At 46.3% G+C, this 19,621-nt stretch overlaps 1 protein-coding gene and 1 pseudogene across 1 annotated transcript; both read right to left on the reverse strand.

The window, feature by feature from the left end:
- Positions 1-11,921: 11,921 nt before the first annotated feature.
- On the reverse strand, positions 11,922-12,257 carry LOC102423254 (protein p13 MTCP-1-like). Its single transcript, XM_006105776.1, has one exon. It carries the CDS (start codon positions 12,255-12,257, stop codon positions 11,922-11,924), a length of 336 nt encoding a protein of 111 aa, XP_006105838.1.
- Positions 12,258-16,893: 4,636 nt separating this feature from the next.
- Positions 16,894-17,229, reverse strand: LOC106694938 (annotated as a pseudogene).
- Between the last annotated feature and the right edge of the window lie 2,392 nt (positions 17,230-19,621).

Genomic DNA, 19,621 nt, shown 5'->3' on the forward strand with positions numbered 1-19,621 from the left:
AGGTGCCGGCAACCTGAGAAAAAGGGAGAAGCTCGCCCCAAAACCCATCTGCACATCTCAGTGCAGGCAGAGGCTTTAATAAGGAGGGAGAGGCCAAACAGAGCAAAGAGGTCAGGGGGCGGGGCTTGAGAAGTTCTCTCCATGCTGACAGGCACAGTCCAATCTGATAAGGATCTTGCAAGTGGTCAGGTGTTGGTCCATTGTGCGTCATCCTAGACTTTGTCCTCCTGGTTCTAAGGTTGAAGGTCATCAAATCTCCCAGAACTGGGAAGGTCAGAGTTCATATCTTCTAAAATTAGTTCCTAGGATTCTTATACAAACATGCTGTTTACCTACAAGCTTCATTATTCGTCAGAGTCTGCATTTACAGGAACAATGTGGAAAGAATGGTGAGGTGAGTTGTAATTTCCACTGTGACATGAATGCAGAGATGCTTCATTTTTCTTCAAGGCATTTGCACCCTTTAAAAAAGTCAAATTGTCCCTAGCTGGTTTGGCTCAGTGGATAGACTGTCGGCCTGCGAACTGAAGGGTACCGGGTTCGATTCCTGGTCAAGGACACATGCCCCAGTTGTGAGCTCGATCCTCAGTGAGGGACATAGAGGAGGCAGCCAATCCATGATTCTCTCATCATGGATGTTTCTAACTCTCTTTCTCTCATTCCTCTCTGAAAAAAAAATTAAATACAACTCCCAGCTCAATGACCTGGACTGAGGCAAAGTCTTCCCCAATTAGGAAGGAAAGATGAATGGGGTTCTCAGGAAATGTCAGACATCTCCCTGTTGTCATTTAGGAGAAGCAAAATAAAAAGGAAAAAAATGGGAGGAAAAAAACATAGTTCAAATGTCACCCTCATATTGCCTTTGAAGGAAACGAGCCCAAAGGGGTCATGAGACAGAGTGTCTGCAGTGCGACACATGACAGATATCGAGGCGTGGGCTCTTTTATAAATATATTATTGATTTTAGAGAGGAAGGGAGAGAGAGATAGAAACATCAGTGATGATGAGAGAGAATCATGGACCGGCAGTCCCTGCACACCCCCATTGTGGATTGAACCCGCAACCTGGGCATGTGTCCTTGACTGGAATCAAACCCGGGACCCTTCAGTCCGCAGTCCGACGCTCTATCCACTGACCCACACTAGCATGGGCGCTAGGTAGTCTTTAGATGACTACTCACCTGGTATGTTAAACCAAAAAAATAATAAACTGTTTTAAAACAATGTGCATGCCATCTGAATGCAACAATTGCTAATGTTTTTGTAAATTATTTTATTGACTCAGAGAGGAAGGGAAATCGAGAGCGAGAGAAACATCCATGATGAGAGAAAATCATGGCTTTAGCGTCTACCTCTGTGTGCATTTGGGTTTTTAATTGTGTTTAGCACTAAACAGCCCCAAACAAAGCCCAGCTATCATAAAATTCATCAACCATCGCACCAGCGAGAGGAGGCTGGAGGAGGAGCCGGAGGGAGCCCCAGAAATCAATTTCAGGACATCCATGGTTGCATTAAAGAGAATCACGGATCAGCCGCCTCCCACACGCCCCCTACTGGCGATCGAGTCCGAAACCTGGGCCTCTAGTAAAAATATATTAAACAGAGAAAGAAAAAGAAAAACACCTTAAGCCTCAAACTATTAGCCCAGCCCCGGTAGACAAGGCTCGAGGCTATCACGGGAAATAGTTTTCATTTCAATGACAAGCATTCTCATTGTTTGATCTCCTGAGGTTCATCAACCAATACTTTCCTCTCCAAAAAGAACGAATGTTTGGGGCAATTCGAGCACCAGAGTGGTGGCTCTGCCTGGCCTGTGGGGATCTGCCGAAACTGGCTCTCTGACATCTCCCGAGGGGTCCCAGATTACGAGAGGGTACAGGCCAGGCCAAGGCACCCCACTGGTGCCCCATTAAGTCTGGGGAAGGACGGGAGGTTGGCCAGCTGGGGAGGGACCATGGGAGGGCTCCAGAGTGTGTCCAGCATGTCTCACTCAGTCCCGATCAGCCAGCACCCAACAGCAAGCTGTCCTACCAGTCTGAATGTCTTGTCCCTGGTGGTCAATGAATGCCATAGCGAGCAGTAGAGCAACCTTAGTATATCATTTGCATATTATGCTTTGACTGGTTGAACGGATGACCAGTTGACTGGACACTTAGCATATTAGGCTTTTATTATATAGGATTGATTTCATACAGGAAGGGAGAGAGAAACATCAATGATGAGAGAGAATCATACATCGGGTGCCTCCTGCACGCCCCCTACTGTGGATCCAGCCTACAACCAGAGCATGTGCCCTTGACCAGAATCAAATCTGGGGTCTTCCAGAGTCCACAGTCCCACCCTCTATCCACTGAGCCAAACTAGCTAGTGATCATTGGTTAATGTTTGTCTGTGCCCTGACCAGGAATCAAACCGTGACCTCCAGCTTCATAGGTCATCCCTCAACCACTGAGAAACACCAGCTTGGCTCAAAATGCTTTTATTGATTTGGGAGAGAAGGAGACAGAGAGAGACAGAGAGTCACAGAGAGAGAAAGAATGAGAAAGGAGAAGGAGAAGAAGAAGAAGAAGAAGAAGAAGAAGAAGAAGAAGAAGAAGAAGAAGAACAACAACAACAACAACAACAACAACAACAAGAAAGCGAGAGAGAGAGAAATCAATGTGCCCTCTCACCCAAGGGGTGGCAGGTAGAACAACAGAGATTATTAAAAAGGTGAACAGAACTATACACATCCCACTGGCAAGCCAGCAGGACTGGGGCTCATGTTGACAAGAGCCATGGACGCCATCAGGTGTCCTACGAGTCGTCCATCAGCTCAAGGATCATTTCCTCCATGCCATTCACCTTGACGTGGTGCACGATGCGCCAGAACCGGCCCATGGGGTCCATGTACTTGCTGCCAGAATGGAGGGTCCACATCCAAGGCATGGTGCTCGAGGTCAGCGGGGTGGTGATGAGTCTGATATGCCGACTGGGGATGTCTTCCTGGCGCAAGCGTACCTGCAGGACACCTGTGTCCATGACTAGATGCAGCCATGTGCGATGTTTCTCGTCCTCATACACAGAGTGCCTACGGATCCTCAGGCACTTGGGGTGTGAGGTGAGGTGCACCTTCGACGGTAGTTCAGCCATGACCCCTCCGTGGTCCAAGGAGCAACAGTCACTGTTCTCAGAGCCTCTTGCTACTTCAGTCCTGGTATGGAAAAACAGGGAATGGGGTATCCAAATGCATATTACCTCGGCTTTAATATTTATGGTTTTCACAGTTGTGTTTGTGTTTGCCTTTGTTTTATTTTGCAAATTGATAAATCTCAACTTTTCTTTCTTTTTAGCTTTAGATCTCTCTCCTAGAACTAACTGTACAAAATGTACTTAATGTAAAATATGATTCTTTGAAAGTAACATGGTCCTATAGAATTTTTAAAACATTTTTTAAATGATAGTTGACATAGAATGTTAGGTTCATTTCAGGGGTACACCCCAATGATTAGACATTATATTGTGGACTAAGAAATCATGCAATTAATCTCATACCCATCTGACACCATAACAGCTATAATATTACTAGAGGCTCAGTGCACAAAATTTATGCACTCATGGCGGTCCCTCTACCAATCCTGCAGCCTCTCCCAGTCCAGGACCCCTTGAGGGATGTACAACTGATGGCTTAGAACTGCTTTAGTGCTGCTGTGGATGCTCCCACCACCCCCCTTTGCTTGATAGCTGTGAGCGTGGCCTTTGGCTGAGCGGCGCTCCCCCTGTGGGAGTGCACTGACCACTGGTGGACAGCTCCTGCCATGAGCATCCGCCCTTGGTGGTCAGTGGGTGTCATAGCGACCAGTCCTTCTGCCGTTTTATTGATTTGCATATTAGCCTTTTATTATATTGTATTGACTCAATGCTCTACTTTACTGTGCTATGACTATTCTTTCATTATTTTCATATAGTTTTACTGATTTCAGAGAAGAAGGAAGAGGGAGAGAGAGAGAGAAAGATCAATGATGACAGAGAATCATGGATTGGTTGCCTACTGCATGCCCCCTAGTGGGGATCAAGACTGTAACCTGGGCATTGCCCAGACAGGGAAGCGAACCGAGAAATCCTGGTTCCGAGGTTTAAGCTAAACAAGTAAGCAATGCCAGCTGGGCACTTTTCTTTAATATTTCTTTTGTTAATTAAAACTTTGCTGTTGGATCAACTTTTCTTTTTGTCCTGAAACCACCACCTTCTTTCTGATCATCTCAGATGGAACTTACAAACCATAGAACAAGCCACCCCGTGCAAATTATATGCAAATAATATGCTATACCTTTAACAGCTGATACAGGAACAAAGCTAATGTCAGCGTCCAGGTAGGCTTCTTAACAGAGGTCTTGCTTCTCAGGTGCTTGTGAGAGAGGCAAGACCAAAATATTCAGGGACAGACAGGTACTGGGATAGCTGATTGGGAAAACAGGAAGCAAAGAGACAGGTGAAACAGCAAGTATGATTCCCGAGGTCTCATAATATCACTTATAGAATGATCTCTCCCTACTCCAAACCTCAGCCATGCTCTTTGCAAGAGCTGTATGGTTTTTCTGCTAAACTCAGTTCAGTCCACAAAGTCAAAATTCCTCTCTCAGATCAGACTCCATCCCCAATGCTTCCTCCTCCTATGATCCATTTTTTCTTACCTCTTCTTCTTTCTCTGAAGTCAAAGCACTGTTCTTCACTCCTTTCCTCTGTGACCCATCTCTGCTTCACCCTGTCACCTGCAGAGGAAAGAACATGGCCATGATACACCAGTTCCAGGGAGTCCATGTACCAGGAATGTGTCCAGAAAAACAAGGTTCCCCTGACTCACACCCCAGAAACCAGTCCAGTGAGACAGGTGGTGGTGAGGAAGGACAGAGGTTTATTCAGGTGCCGGCAATCTGAGAAGATGGGGGAAGCTTGTTCCAAAACCCATCTGCACATCTCAGTGCAGGCAGTGGCATTTATAAGGAGGGAGAGGCCAAACTGAGCAAAGAGGTCCGGGGGAGTGGCTTGAGAAGTTCTCTACATGCCGACAGGCACAGTCCAATCTGATAAGGATCTTGCAAGTGGTCAGGTGTCGGTCTAGTGTGTGTCATCCTATACTTTGTCCTCCTGGTTCTAAAGTTGAAGGTCATCAAATCTCCCAGAACTGGGAAGGTCAGAGTTCCTATCTTGTAAAATTAGTTCCTGGAATTCTTATACAAACATGCTGTTTACCAGAAGCTTCATTATTAGTCAGAGTCTGCAATAACAGGACCAATGTGGAAAGAATGGTGAGGTGAGTCGTAATTCCCATTGTGACATGAATGCTGAGATGCTTCGTTCTTCTTCAATGCATTTCCACCCTTTGAAAAAGTCAAATTGGCCCTGGCAGGTTTGGCTCAGTGGATAGAGTGTTGGCCTGGTAACTGAAGGGTCCCAGGTTCGATTCCCGGTCAAGGGCCCATGCCTAGGTTGTGGGCCTGATCGCCAGGGAGGGACTTGCAGGAGGCACACGATCCATGATTCTCTCATCATGGATGTTTCTCCCTCTCTACCTCTCCTATCCTCTCTGAAAAAAAAAATTAAATACAACTCCCTGCTCAGTGACCTGGAATGACACAAACTCTTCCCCAGTTAGGAAGGAAAGATGAATGGGGTCCTAAGGGAATGTCAGATATCTGCCTGTTGGCATTTAGGAGAAGCTAAATAAAAAGGAAAAAAAATGGGCGGAAAAAAACATAGTTCAAATGTCACCCTCATACTGCCCTCCAAGGAAACGAGCCCAAAGGGGTCATGAGACAGAGTGTCTGCAGTGCGACACATGACAGATATCGAAGCGTGGGCTCTTTTAAAAAAATTATATATATATATATATATTGATTTTAGAGAGGAAAGGAGAGAGAGTGATAGAAACATCAGTGATGATGAGAGAGTATCATGGACCGGCAGCCCTTGCACGACCCCATTGTGGATTGAACCCACAATCTGGGCATGTGTCCTTGACTAGAATCAAACCCGGGACCCTTCAGTCCGCAGTCCGACGCTCTATCCACTGACCCACACTAGCATGGGGGCTAGGTAGTTTTTAAATAACTACCCACCTGGTATGTTAAACCAAAAAAATAATAAACTGTTTTAAAACAATGTGCATTTAATCTGAATGCAACAATTGCTAATGTTTTTGTAAATTATTTTATTGACTCAGAGAGGAAGGGAAATCGAGAGCGAGAGAAACATCCATGATGAGAGAAAATCAGGGCTTTAGCATCTACCTCTGTGTGCATTTGGGTTTCATTTTGTTTAGCACTAAACAGCCCCAAACAAAGCCCAGCTATCATAAAATTCATCACCCATCTCTCAGCAGAGCTTATTAAGAAGGTGAACAGAACTATACACTGGGGCTCAGGTTGACAAGAGCCAGGGACCCCATCAGATGTCCTACGAGTCGGCCATCAGCTCAAGGATCATTTCCTCCAGGTCATCCACCTTGACATGGTGCACGATGCGCCAGAACCGGCCCATGGAGTCCAGGTACTGGCTGCCCTGGTGAAGCGTCCACATCGAAGGCATGGTACTCGAGGTCAGCGGGTTGGTGGAGAGTGCGATATACCCACTGGGGATGTCGTCCTGCCACAACCGTACCTGCAGGTCACCTTCTGGGTCCAAGACAAGATGCAGCCATGTGCGCTGGTTCTCGTCCTCATACACGGAGTGCCCACGGATCCTCAGGCAGATGGGGTGCGAAGTGAGGTGCACCTTCGACAGTAGCTCGACCATGACCCCTTAGTGGTTCAATGAGAAAGAGCTACAGCTTCTCAGAGCCTCTCACTACTTCGTTCCTGTTATGGAAAGACAGGGGATGGGTCTCCAAATGCATTTTACCTCGGCTTTTATCGTTATGGATTTTACGGTTGTGTTTGTGGTGGCCTTTGGTTTATTTTGCAAATTTTTTTTTAATATTTTATTGATTTTTTACAGAGAGGAAGAGAGAGGGATAGAGAGTTAGAAACATCGATGAGAGAGAAACATCGACCAGCTGCCTCCTGCACATCTCCTACTGGGGGTGTGCCCGCAACCAACGCACATGCCCTTGACCGGAATCGAACCCGGGACCCCTCAGTCCGCAGGCCGACGCTCTATCCACTGAGCCAAACCGGTCTCGGCTATTTTGCAAATTTATAAATCTCAACTTTTCTTTCTTTTCAGTTTTAGAGCTCTGTTCTCAAACAAACTGTACAAAAAGTATGTAAGGTAAAATATGACTCTAGGAAATAACATGGTCCTATGGAATTTTAAAAACATTTTTAAATGACAGTTAACATAGAGCCTTATGTTCATTTCAGGGGTACACCCTAATGATTAGGCATTTTATAATGGACTAAGAAATCATGGAATTAATCTCATACCCATCTGACACCATACACAGTTATTACATATTACTAGAGGTTCAGTGCACAAAATTTATGCACTCAAGGTGGTTCCTCAGCCAACCCTGCAGCCTCTCCCAGTCTAGGACCCCTTGAGCGATGTTCTACTGATGGTTAATGCCAACTTTAGTGCTTCTGTGGAGGCTCCCACTAACCCCCTGTGCTAGGCTGCTATGAGCCTGCCTTTTAGCTGAGCGGCGCTCCTCTGTGGGAGTGCGCTGACCACCAGTGGACAGCTCCTGCCGTGAGCATCTGCCCTTGGTGGTCAGTGGGTGTCATCGAGACCAGTCGTTTTGCCGTTTGGTCGATTTGCATATCAGCCTTTTATTATATAGGAATGTCTCAATGCTCTACTTTGCTGTGCCATGACTATACTTTCATTTTTTTCAAATAGTTTTACTGATTTCAGAGAGGAAGGAAGTGGTAGAGAAAGAAAGATCAATGATGACCGAGAATCAGGGTTTGGTTGCCTCCTGCAGGCCCCCTACAGGGGAGCAAGACTGTAACCCGGGCATGTGCCATGACTGGGAATTGAATCGACATCACTTGGTTCTTAGGTTTAAGCTAAACAACTGAGCGATGCCAGCCAGTCTATTTTTTTTCTTTTCTTTGTTTTTCTTAATTAAAACTTTGTACTTGGTTCAACTTTTCTTTTTGTCTTGACAACACCACCGTCTTTCTGATCATCTCAGAGGGAACTCACAAACCATAGAACAAGCCATCCCATGCAAATAATATGCTTTACCTTTAACAGCTGGCAGAGGAAAAAGGCTAAGGTCTGCGTCCAGGTGAGCTTCTTAACAGCGGTCTTGCTTCTCAAGTGCTGGTGAGAGAGGCAAGACCAAAATATTCAGGGACAGACAGATACTGGGATTTTTGATCAAGCAAACAGGAAGCAAAGAGACAGGTGAAACACAAGTAGAATTCCTGAGGTCTCATAACATCACTTATAGAATGATCTCTCCCTTCCCCAAACCTCAGCCATGCTCTTGGCAAGAGCTGTATGGTTTTGCTGCTAAACTCACTTCAGTCTACAAAGTCTAAATTCCTCCCTCAGATCAGACTCCATCCCCAATCTTTCCTCCTCCTCCTGCTCCTTCTCCTCCCATCCATCTTTTCTTACCGGTTCTTCTTGCAATGGAGGCAAAAGCCTGTTCTTCACTTCTTTCCTCTTAGACCGGTCTCTGTTTCCCGCTGTCACCTGCAGAAGAATGAACATGACCATGATACACAGGTTCCTGGGAGTCCATGTACCAGGAATTTGTCCAGAAAAACAAGGTTCCCCTGACTCACACCCCAGAAACTAGTCCCGTGAGACAGGTGGTGGTGAGGAAGGAAAGAGGTTTATTCAGGTGCCGGCAACCTGAGAAGATGGGGGAAGCTCGTTCCAAAACCTATCTGCACATCTCAGTGTAGGCAGAGGCTTTTATAAGGAAGGAGAGGCCAAACAGAGCAAAGAGGTCAGGGGGCGGGGCTTGAGAAGTTCTCTATGTGCCTACAGGCACAGTCCAATACAATAAGGATCTTACAAGTGGTCAGGTGTTGGTCCAGAGTGCGTCCTCATAGATTTTGTCCTCCTTGTTCTAAGGTTGAAGGTCATCAAATCTCCCAGAACTGGGAAGGTCAGAGTTCATATCTTGTAAAATTAGTTCCTAGGATTCTTACACAAACATGCTGTTTACCTACAAGCTTCATTATTAGTCAGAGTCTGCATTTACAGGAACAATGTGGAAAGAATAGGGAGGTGAGTTGTAATTCCCACTGTGACATGAGCCCTGAGATGCTTCGTTCTTCTTCAAGGCATTTGCACCTTTTGAAAAAGTCAAACTGGCCCTGGCTGTTTTGGCTCAGTGGATATAGTGTTGGCCTGCGAACTGAAGGGTCCCGGGTTCGATTCCGGTCCAGGGCACATGCCCAGGTTGTGGGCTTGATCCCCAGTGAGGGATGTGCAGTAGGCAGCCGAACCATGTTTCTGTCATCATGGATGTTTCTTACTCTTAACCTCTCCATTCCTCTCTGGAAAAAAAATTAAAAACAACTCCCATCTCAATGACCTGGACTGAGGCAAATTCTTCCCCAATTAGGAAGGAAAAATGAATGGTGCCATAGGAAATATCAGACATCTGCCTGTTGGCATTTAGGAGAAGAAAATAAAAAGAAAAAAGAAAAAAGGGGTGGAAAAAAAAACATAATACAAATGTCACCCTCATACTGCCCTCGAAGAAATCGAGACTAAAGTGGTCACGTGGCATAGTGCCTGCAGTGGGACATATGACCGATCTCGAGTCCATGGGCTCTTTTATAAAAAAATATATATGTATTTTTATTGATTTTAGAGAGGAAGGGAGAGAGAGATAGAAACATCAGTGATGATGAGAGAGAATCATGAACCGGCTGCCTCCTACACACCACCCACTGGGGATCGAGCCCGCAACCGGGCATGTGCCCTTGACTGGAATCAAACCCAGGACCCTTCCGTCCGCAGGCCGATGCTCTATCAACTGAGCCAAACCTGCTCGTGCGCTAGATCATCTTTAAATGGCTACCCACCCGGTATGTTAAACCAAAAAAATAATAAGCTGTTTTAAAACAATGTGCATGTCATCTGAATGCAACAATTGCTAATATTTTTTAATGATTTTATTGACTCAGAGAGGAAGGGAAATCGAGAGGGAGAGAAACATCCATGATGAGAGAGAATCACAGATCGGCCGCCTCCCACACATCCCCTGCTGGCGATCGAGCCCACAACGCCGACATGTGCCCTTGACCGGGAATGGAACCGTGACCTCCTGGTTGATAGGTCAACACTCAACCTCTGAGCCATGCTGGCTGGGCCGGAAGTGCAATATTTTAAATATGAGAAACACACCTTAGAAACACAACCCTCACGCTCCCCAGTCTTCAGCGTTAAAGGTCTCAATTTGCTTTGCAAACACTTTCCTGCAAGAGGAGAATTTAATCAGCAGTCAGTGATCTCTTTAATGCAACCATGGATGCCCTGAAATTGATTTCTGGGGCTCCCTCCAGCACCCCCTCCAGCTGCCTCTGTCTGGCGCGATGCTAGATGGATTTTATGATCCCTGGGCTTTGTTTGGGGCTGTTTAGTGCTAAACACAACTAAAAACCCAAATGCATCCAGAGCTAGATGCTAAAGCTATACACAGAGCCGGCTCTGGCTTCAGGAGACGAGCCCTGGCATCCCTCGTAATTCCTCAAAAGAAAGAGATGATCAGCATAAAACACCAGTAATATTTCAAACATTCGTTCTTTTTTTGGAGAGGGTAGTATTGGTTGACGAACCTCAGGAGATCAAACAATGAGAACCCTGGTCATTGAAATGAAAACTATTTCCAGTGATGTCTTCGAGCCTTGTCTACCGGGCCTGGGCTAATATTTTCAAGCTTAAGGTCTTTTTCTTTGTCTTTCTCTGTTTAATATATTTTTACTAGAGGCCCGGTGCACGAATTCGTGAACCAGAGCGATGCCTTGTCCTGGCCTGCGGGATCGGGCCAAAACTGGCTCTCGGACATCCCCCGAGGGGTCCCAGATTATGAGAGGGCACAGGCCAGGCCAAGGGACCCCACCGGTGGACCATTATGTCTGGGGAGGGACATGGGAGGTTGGCCAGCTGGGGAGGGACCATGGGAGGGCTCCAGGCCGTGTCCAGCCTGTCTCACTCAGTCCCCATCAGCCAGACCCCAGCAGCAATCAGACCTACCAATCTGAATGTCTTGTCCCTGGTGGTCAATGCTTGTAATAGTGAGCAGTTGAGCAACCTTAGTATATCCTTTGCATATTATGCTTTCATTGGTTGAACAGATGACCAGTCAACAGGACACTTAGCATATTAGGCTTTTATTATATAGTATTGATTTCATACAGGAAGGGAGGGAGAAACATCAATGATGAGAGAGAATCATACATCGGGTGCATCCTGCACACCCCCTACTAGGGATCGAGCCGACAACCAGAGTGTGTGCCCTTGACCAGAATCGAACCTGGGACCTTCCAGAGGCCACAGTCCAACCCTCTATCCACTGAACCCAACAAGCTAGGGCTCATTGGTTAATTCTTGTCTGTGCCCGGACCAGAAATTGAACCGTGACCTCTGGGTTCATAAGTCGTCCCTCAACCACTGAGAAACACCAGCTTGGCTCAAAATGCTTTTATTGATTTGAGAGAGAGGGAGAGAGACAGAGAGATACAGGGAGACAAAGAGACAGAGAGAGAGAAAGGAGGAGAAGGAGGAGGAGGAGGAGAAGAAGAAGAACAAGAAGAACAACAACAAGTAGAAGAATAAGAATGAGGAGAGAGAGAGAGAGAGAGAGAGGGAGAGAGAGAGAGAGAGAGAGAAATGAATGTGCCCTCGCACCAGGGCGTGGCAGATAGAACAACTGAGCTTAGTAAGAAGGTGAACAGAACTATACACGTCCCACCAGCAGGCTAGCAGGACTGGGGCTCAGGTTGACAAGAGCCGGGGACCCCATCACATGTCCTATGAGTCTTTCATCAGCTCAAGGATCATTTCCTCCCCTCCATGCACCTTGATGTGGTGCACGATGCGCCAGAACCGATACATGTGGTCCACGTACTGGCTACCAGAGTGGAACGTCCACAACAAAGGCATTATGTAGGAGGTCTGCGTGCTTGGGGTGAGTGCGTTATCCTCAATTGAGATGTCTACCTGGTGCAACAGTACTTTCAGGACATCTTTTTTCTCAATGATGAGGTACAACCATGTGCGATCTTTTTCGTCCTCATACCACGAGGGCCCACGCCTCAGGAAGATGGGGTGCGAGGTGAGGTGCACCTTCGACAGGAGCTTGGCCATGACCCCTCCGTGGTCCAAGGAGCAACAGTCACTGTTCTCAGAGCCTCTCGCTACTTCGGTCCTGGTTTCGAAAGACAGGGGATGCAGTCTCCAAATGCATTTGACCTCGACTTTTATCCTTATGGTTTTTACCGTTGTGTTTGCAGTTTCCCTTGGTTTATTTTGCAAATTTATAAGTCTGAACTTTTCTTTCTTTTTAGCTTTAGATCTCTCTTCTAGAACAATCTGTGCAAAACGTACTTAAGGAAAAATATGACTCTCTGCAGGTAACATGGTCCTATAGAATTTTAAAAACATTTTTAAAATGACAGTTGACTTAGAACATTAGGTTCCTGTCAGGGGTACACCCCAATGATTAGACATTATGTAATGGACCAACAAATCATGCAATTAATCTCAAACCCATCTGACACCGTACACAGTTATTATAATATAACTAGAGGTTCAGTGCACCAAATTCATCCACTTGGGGGTGTCCCTTAGTCAGCTCTTCAGCCTCTTCCAGTTTAGGACCCTTTGCAGGATGTCCAACTGACGGCTTGGGCCCGCTTTATTTCTGCCATGGAGGCTCCCATCACTCCCCTGGGCTCAGCAGCTCTTAGCCTGGCGTTTGGGTGACTGGCGCTCCCACTGTTGGAGTGCACTGACCACCGGTGGACAGCTCCTGCCATGAGCATCTGCCCCCGGTGATCAGTGAGTATCATAGTGACCAGTCTTTCTGCTGTTTGGTCCATTTGCATATTAGCCATTTATTATATAGGATTGACTCAATGCTCTACTTGACTGTGCCATGACTATTCTTTCATTTTTTTCATATAGTTTTACTGATTTCAGAGAGGAAGGGAGAGGGAGAGAGAGAGAGAAAGATCAATGATAACAGAAAATCACGGATTGTTTGCTGCTGCATGCCCCTTACTGGGGATCAAGACTGTAACCCGGGCATGTGCCATGACTGGGAATCGAATCGACATCTCCTGGTTCCTAGGTTTAAGCTAAACAACTAAGCCATGCCAGCTGGGCTCTTTTTTTCCTTTCCTTTTCTTTTCTTTCCTTTCCTCTTCATTAACTTTTCTTTTTGTCCTGAAAACACCATCTTCTTTCTGATCATCTCAGAGGGAACTCACAAACCATAGAATAAGCCACCCTGAACATATAATATGCTTTACCTTTAACAGCAGGCAGAGGAACAAAGCTAATGTCAGCGTCCAGGTGGGCTTCTTAACAGCGCTCTTACTTCTCAGGTGCTGGAGAGAGAGGCAAGACCAAAATATTCAGGGACAGACAGATACTGGGATAGCTGATCAGGCAAACCGGAATTAAGAGTCAGGTGAAACAGCAAGTAGGATTCCTGAGTTCTCATAACATCACTTATAGAATGATCTCTCCCTTCCCCAAACCTCAGCCATGCTCTGGCAAGAGCTGTATGGTTTTGCTGCTAAACTCACTTCAGTCTACACAGTCTAAATTCCTCCCTCAGATCAGACTCCATCCCCAATCTTTCCTCCTCCTCCTGCTCCTTCTCCTCCCATCCATCTTTTCTTACCGGTTCTTCTTGCAATGGAGGCAAAAGCCTATTCTTTGCTTCTTTCCTCTGTGACCGGTCTCTGCTTCCCCCTGTCACCTGCAGAAGAATGAACATGACCATGATACACATATTCCAGGGAGTCCATGTACCAGGAATTTGTCCAGAAAAACAAGGTTCCGCTGACTCACACGCCAGAAACCAGTCCGGTGAGACAGGTGGTGGTGAAGAAGGAAAGAGGTTTATTCAGGTGCCAGCAACCTGAGAAGATGGGGGAAGCTCGTTCCAAAACCTATCTGCACATCTCAGTGTATGCAGAGGCTTTTATAAGGAGGGAGAGGCCAAACAGAGCAAAGAGGTCAGGGGGCGGGGCTTGAGAAGTTCTCTATGTGCCCACAGGCACAGTGCAATACAATAAGGATCTTACAAGTGGTCAGGTGTCGGTCCAGAGTGCATCATCATAGAGTTTGTCCTCCTTGTTCTAAGGTTGAAGGTCATCAAATCTCCCAGAACTGGGAAGGTCAGAGTTCATATCTTGTAAAATTAGTTCCTAGGATTCTTACACAAACATGCTGTTTACCTACAAGATTCATTATTAGTCAGAGTCTGCATTTACAGGAACAATGTGGAAAGAATAGGGAGGTGAGTTGTAATTTCCACTGTGACATGAGCCCTGAGATGCTTCGTTCTTCTTCAAGGCATTTGCACCCTTTTAAAAAATCAAATTGGCCCTGGCTGGTTTGGCTCAGTGAATAGAACATCAGCATGCAAACCAAAGGGTACCGGGTTCGATTCCAGTCAAGGGCACAAGCCCAGGTTGTGGGCTTGATCTGCAGTTAGATGCAGGAGGCGGCCGATCCATGATTCTCTCATCATGGATGTTTATAACTCTCTCCCTCTCCCTTCCTCTCTGAAATCAATGAAAATATATTTGAAAAAAAAGGCCAACACTCTATCCACTGAGCCAAACCTTCTCTGGTGCTAGGTTGTCTTTAAATGACTACCCACCTGGTATGTTAATTCAAAAAAAATAACAAACTATTTTAAAACAATGTGCAATTAATCTGAATGCAACACTTGCTTAATATTTTTTAAATGTTTTTATTGTTTCAGAGAGGAAGGAAAAGGAGAGGGAGAGAAACATCCATGATGAGAGAGAATCACGGATAGGCCGCCACCCAACGCTGCCTACTGGGGATCGAACCCGAAACTTGGGCATGTGCCCTTGAAGGGGAATCGAACCGTGACCTTCTGGTTGATAGGTCCACACTCAGCCACTGAACCACTCCGGCTGGGCCCGAAGTGCAATATTTTGAATATGAGAAACACACCTTAGAAACGCAACCCTCACGCTCCCCAGTCCTCAGGCTTAAAGGTCTCAATGTGCATTTGCAAACACTTTCTTGCAAGAGGAGAATTTAATCAGCACTCAGTGATCACTTTAATGCCGCCATGGATGACATGAAATTGATTTTTGGGGCTCATCCTGGGCCCTCCTCCCGCCACCTGTCTTAGGTGTGATGCTAGATAAATTTTATGATCGCTGGGCTTTGTTTGGGGATGTTTAGTGCTAAACACAATTAAAAACCCAAATGCATCCAGAGCTAGACACTAAAGCCACACATAGAGCCTGTTCAAGCCTTCAGCTGACTAGCCCTAGCATTCCTCGTAATCCCTCAAAGGAAAGAGATGATCAGCATAAAACACCCCTATCCCCCAAACATTCGTTCTTTTTTTGGAGAGGGTCGTATTGGATGACAAAGCTCAGGAGATCAAACAATGAGAACGCTGCTCATTGAAATGAAAACTATTTCCAGTGATGTCTTCGAAACTTGCCTACCGGGGCTGGGCTAATATTTTCAAGCAGAAGGTCTTTTTCTTTGTCTGTCTCTGTTTAATATATTTTTACTAGAGGCCTGATGCACGAATTCGTGCACCAGTGTGGTGCCTCGGACTGGCCTGCGGGGATTGGCCGAAAGTGGCTCTCAGACATCCCCTGCGGGTTCCCAGACTACGAGAGGGCACAGGCCAGGCCAAAAGACCCCACCGGTGCCCCATTAGGTCTGGGGAGGGACTCGGGAGGTTGGCCAGCTGGGGAGGGACCATGGGAGGGCTCCAGGGTGTGTCCAGCCTGTCTCACTCAGTCTTCATCAGCCAGACCCCAGCAGCAATCTGACCTACCAATCTGAATGTCTTGTCCCTGGTGGTCAATGCATGTCATAACGAGCAGTTGAGCAACCTTAGTATATCATTTGCATATTATGTTTGATTGGTTGAACAGATGACCAATCGACTGGACACTTAGCATATTAGGCTTTTATTATATAGGATTGCTTTCATACAGGAAGGGAGCGAGAAACATCAATGATGAGAGAGAATCATACATCGGGTGCCGCCTAAACACCCCCTACTGGGGATTGAGCCCACAACCAGAGCATGTGCCCTTGACCAGAATCAAACCTGGGACCTTCCAGAGTCCACAGTCCAACCCTCTATCCACTGAACCAAACAAGCTAGGGCTCATTGGTTAATTCTTGTCTGTGCCCGGACCAGGAATGGAACTGTGACCTCCGGGTTCATAACTCCTCCATCAACCACTGATAAACACCAGCTTGGGTCAAAATGCTTTTATTGATTTGAGAGAGAGGGAGAGAGTCAGAGACATACAGGGAGACAAAGAGACAGAGAGTGAGAGAGAGAGAAAGGAGGAGGAGGAGGAGAAGAAGAAGAAGAAGGAGAAGAAGAAGAAGAAGAAGGAGAAGAAGAAGAAGAAGAAGAAGAAGAAGAAGAAGAAGAAGAAGAAGAAGAAGAAGAAGAAGAAGAAGAAGAAGAAGAAGAAGAAGGAGGAGGAGGAGAACTAGAACCAGAAGAACAATAAGAACAAGAAGAACAAGAAGAACAAAAACAAGAAGAAGAATAAGAACAAGAAGAAGAATAAGAAGGAGAAGAGAGAGAGAGAGAGAGAGAGAGAGACATCAATGTGCCCTTGCACTTGAGCCGGCAGATAGAACAATGGAGCTTAGTAAAAAGGATAACAGAACTATCCATGTCCCACAAGCAGGCCAGCAGGACTGGGGCTCAGGTTGACAAGAGCCAGGGACCCCATCACATGTCCTATGAGTCTTCCATCAGCTCAAGGATCATTTCCTCCAATCCATTCACCTTTATGTGGCGCACGATGCGCCAGAACCTGTGCATGTTGTCCACGTACTGGCTACCAGATTGGAGCGTCCACATCAAAGGCATGGTGAACGAGGTCAGCGTGCTTGGGGTGAGTGCAATATCCTCAGTGGGGATGTCTACCTGGTGCAACAGGACTTTCAGGACATCTTCTGTCTCCATGATGAGGTGCAACCATGTGCGATCGTTTTCGTCCTCATACCCTGAGGTCCCACGCCTCAGGAGGATGGGGTGCGAGGTGAGGTGCACCTTCGACCCGAGCTCGGCCATGACACATCCGTGGTCCAAGGAGCAACAGTCACTGTTCTCAGAGCCTCTCGCTACTTCGGTCCTGGTATCGAAAGACAGGGGATGGGTCTCCAAATGCATTTTACCTTGGCTTTTATCTTTATGGTTTTTACCGTTGTGTTTGTGGTTCCCTTTGGTTTATTTTGCAAATTTATAAATCTTAACTTTTCTTTCTTTTTAGCTTTAGATCTCTCTCCTAGAACTAACTGTACAAAACGTACTTAAGGAAAAATATGACTCTCTGCAGGTAACATGGTCCTATAGAATTTTAAAAACATTTTTAAAATGACAGTTGACTTAGAAGATTAGGTCCCTGTCAGGGTACACCCCAATGATTAGACATTATATAATGGACCAACAAATCATGCAATTAATCTCAAACCCATCTGACACCGTACACAGTTATTATAATATAACTAGAGGCTCAGTGCACAAAATTCATGCACTTGCGGGGGGTCCCTTAGTCAGCGCTTCAGCCTCTTCCAGTTTGGGACCCCTTGCGGGTTGTCCAACTGACGGCTTAGGCCCGCTTTATTGCTGCCATGGAGGCTCCCATCACCCCCCTGTGCTCAGCAACTCTTAGCCTGGCTTTTGGGTGACTGGCGCTCCCACTGTTGGAGCGCATCACCACCGGTGGACAGCTTTTGCCATCAGCATCTGCCCCAGGTAATCAGTGCGTGTCATAGTGACCAGTCTTTCTGCTGTTTGGTCCATTTGCATATTAGCCATTTATTATATTGATTGACTCAATGCTCTACTTTACTGTGCTATGACTATTCTTTCATTTTTTTCATATAGTTTTACTGATTTCAGAGAGGAAGGGAGAGGGAGAGAGAGAGAGAAAGATCAATGATAACAGAGAATCACGGATTTTTTGCCTGTTGCATGCCCCTTACTGGGGATCAAGACTTTAACCCGGGCTTGTGCCTTGACTGGGGATCGAATCGACATCTCCTGGTTCCTAGGTTTAAGCTAAACAACTGAGCCAGGCCAGCCGGGCTCTTTTCTTTCCTTTTTTTCTTAATTAAAACTTTGTAGTTGATTCAACTTTTCTTTTTGTCCTGACAACACCACCTTCTTTCTGATCATCTCAGAGGGAACTCACAAACCATAGAATAAGCCACCTCACGCAAATATTATGCAAATAATATGCTTTACCTTTAACAGCTGGCAGAGGAACAAAGCTAATGTCAGCGTCCAGGTGGGCTTCTTAACAGCGGTCTTACTTCTCAGGTGCTGGAGGGAGAGGCAAGACCAAAATATTCAGGGACAGACAGATACTGGGATAGCTGATCAGGCAAACCGGAATTAAGAGTCAGGTGAAACAGCAAGTAGGATTCCTGAGTTCTCATAACATCACTTATAGAATGATCTCTCCCTTCCCCAAACCTCAGCCATGCTCTTGGCAAGAGCTGTATGGTTTTGCTGCTAAACTCACTTCAGTCTACAAAGTCTAAATTCCTCCCTCAGATCAGACTCCATCCCCAATCTTTCCTCCTCCTCCTGCTCCTTCTCCTCCCATCCATCTTTTCTTACCGGTTCTTCTTGCAATGGAGGCAAAAGCCTATTCTTTGCTTCTTTCCTCTGTGACCGGTCTCTGCTTCCCCCTGTCACCTGCAGAAGAATGAACATGACCATGATACACATATTCCCAGGAGTCCATGTACCAGGAATTTGTCCAGAAAAACAAGGTTCCCCTGACTCACACGCCAGAAACGTGAGACAGGAGGTGGTGAGGAAGGAATGAGGTTTATTCAGTTGCTGGCAACCTGAGAAGAGGGTGGAAGCTTGTCCCAAAACCCATCTGCACATCTCAGTGCAGGCAGAGGCTTTTATAAGGAGGGAGAGGCCAAACAGAGCAAAGAGGTCAGGGGGCGGGGCTTGAGAAGTACTCTATGTGCCCACAGGCACAGTCCAATACAATAAGGATCTTACAAGTGGTCAGGTGTCGGTCCAGAGTGCGTCATCATAGCCTTTGTCCAGCTGGTTCTAAGGCTGAACGTAAACAAATTTCCCGGAACTGAAAAGGTCAGAGTTCATATCTTGTAAAATTAGTTCCTAGGATTCTTACACAAACATGCTGTTTACCTACAAGATTCATTATTAGTCAGAGTCTGCAATTACAGGAACAATTTAGAAATGGTGAGGTGAGATGTAATTCCCACTGTGACATGAATGCTGAAATGCTTCTTTCTTCTTCAAGGCATTTCCACCCTTTGAAAAAGTAAAATTGGCCGTGGCTGGTTTGGCTATGTGGATAGAGTGCTGGCCTGCGAACTGAAGGGTTCCGGGTTCAATTCCCGGTCAAGGGCACATGCCCTGTTTGTGGGCTTGATCCCCAGGGAGGGACTTGCAGGAGGGAGCCGATCCATGA

This window comes from Myotis lucifugus, unplaced genomic scaffold (genome assembly GCF_000147115.1).
Source record: "Myotis lucifugus unplaced genomic scaffold, Myoluc2.0 scaffold_725, whole genome shotgun sequence".
Lineage (NCBI taxonomy): Eukaryota > Metazoa > Chordata > Mammalia > Chiroptera > Vespertilionidae > Myotis > Myotis lucifugus.

Coding starts and splice junctions, on each gene's coding strand:
- LOC102423254 (XM_006105776.1), bottom strand. CDS start 12,257: ATGGCCAAGCTCCTGTCGAAGGTGCACCTCACCTCGCACCCCATCTTC.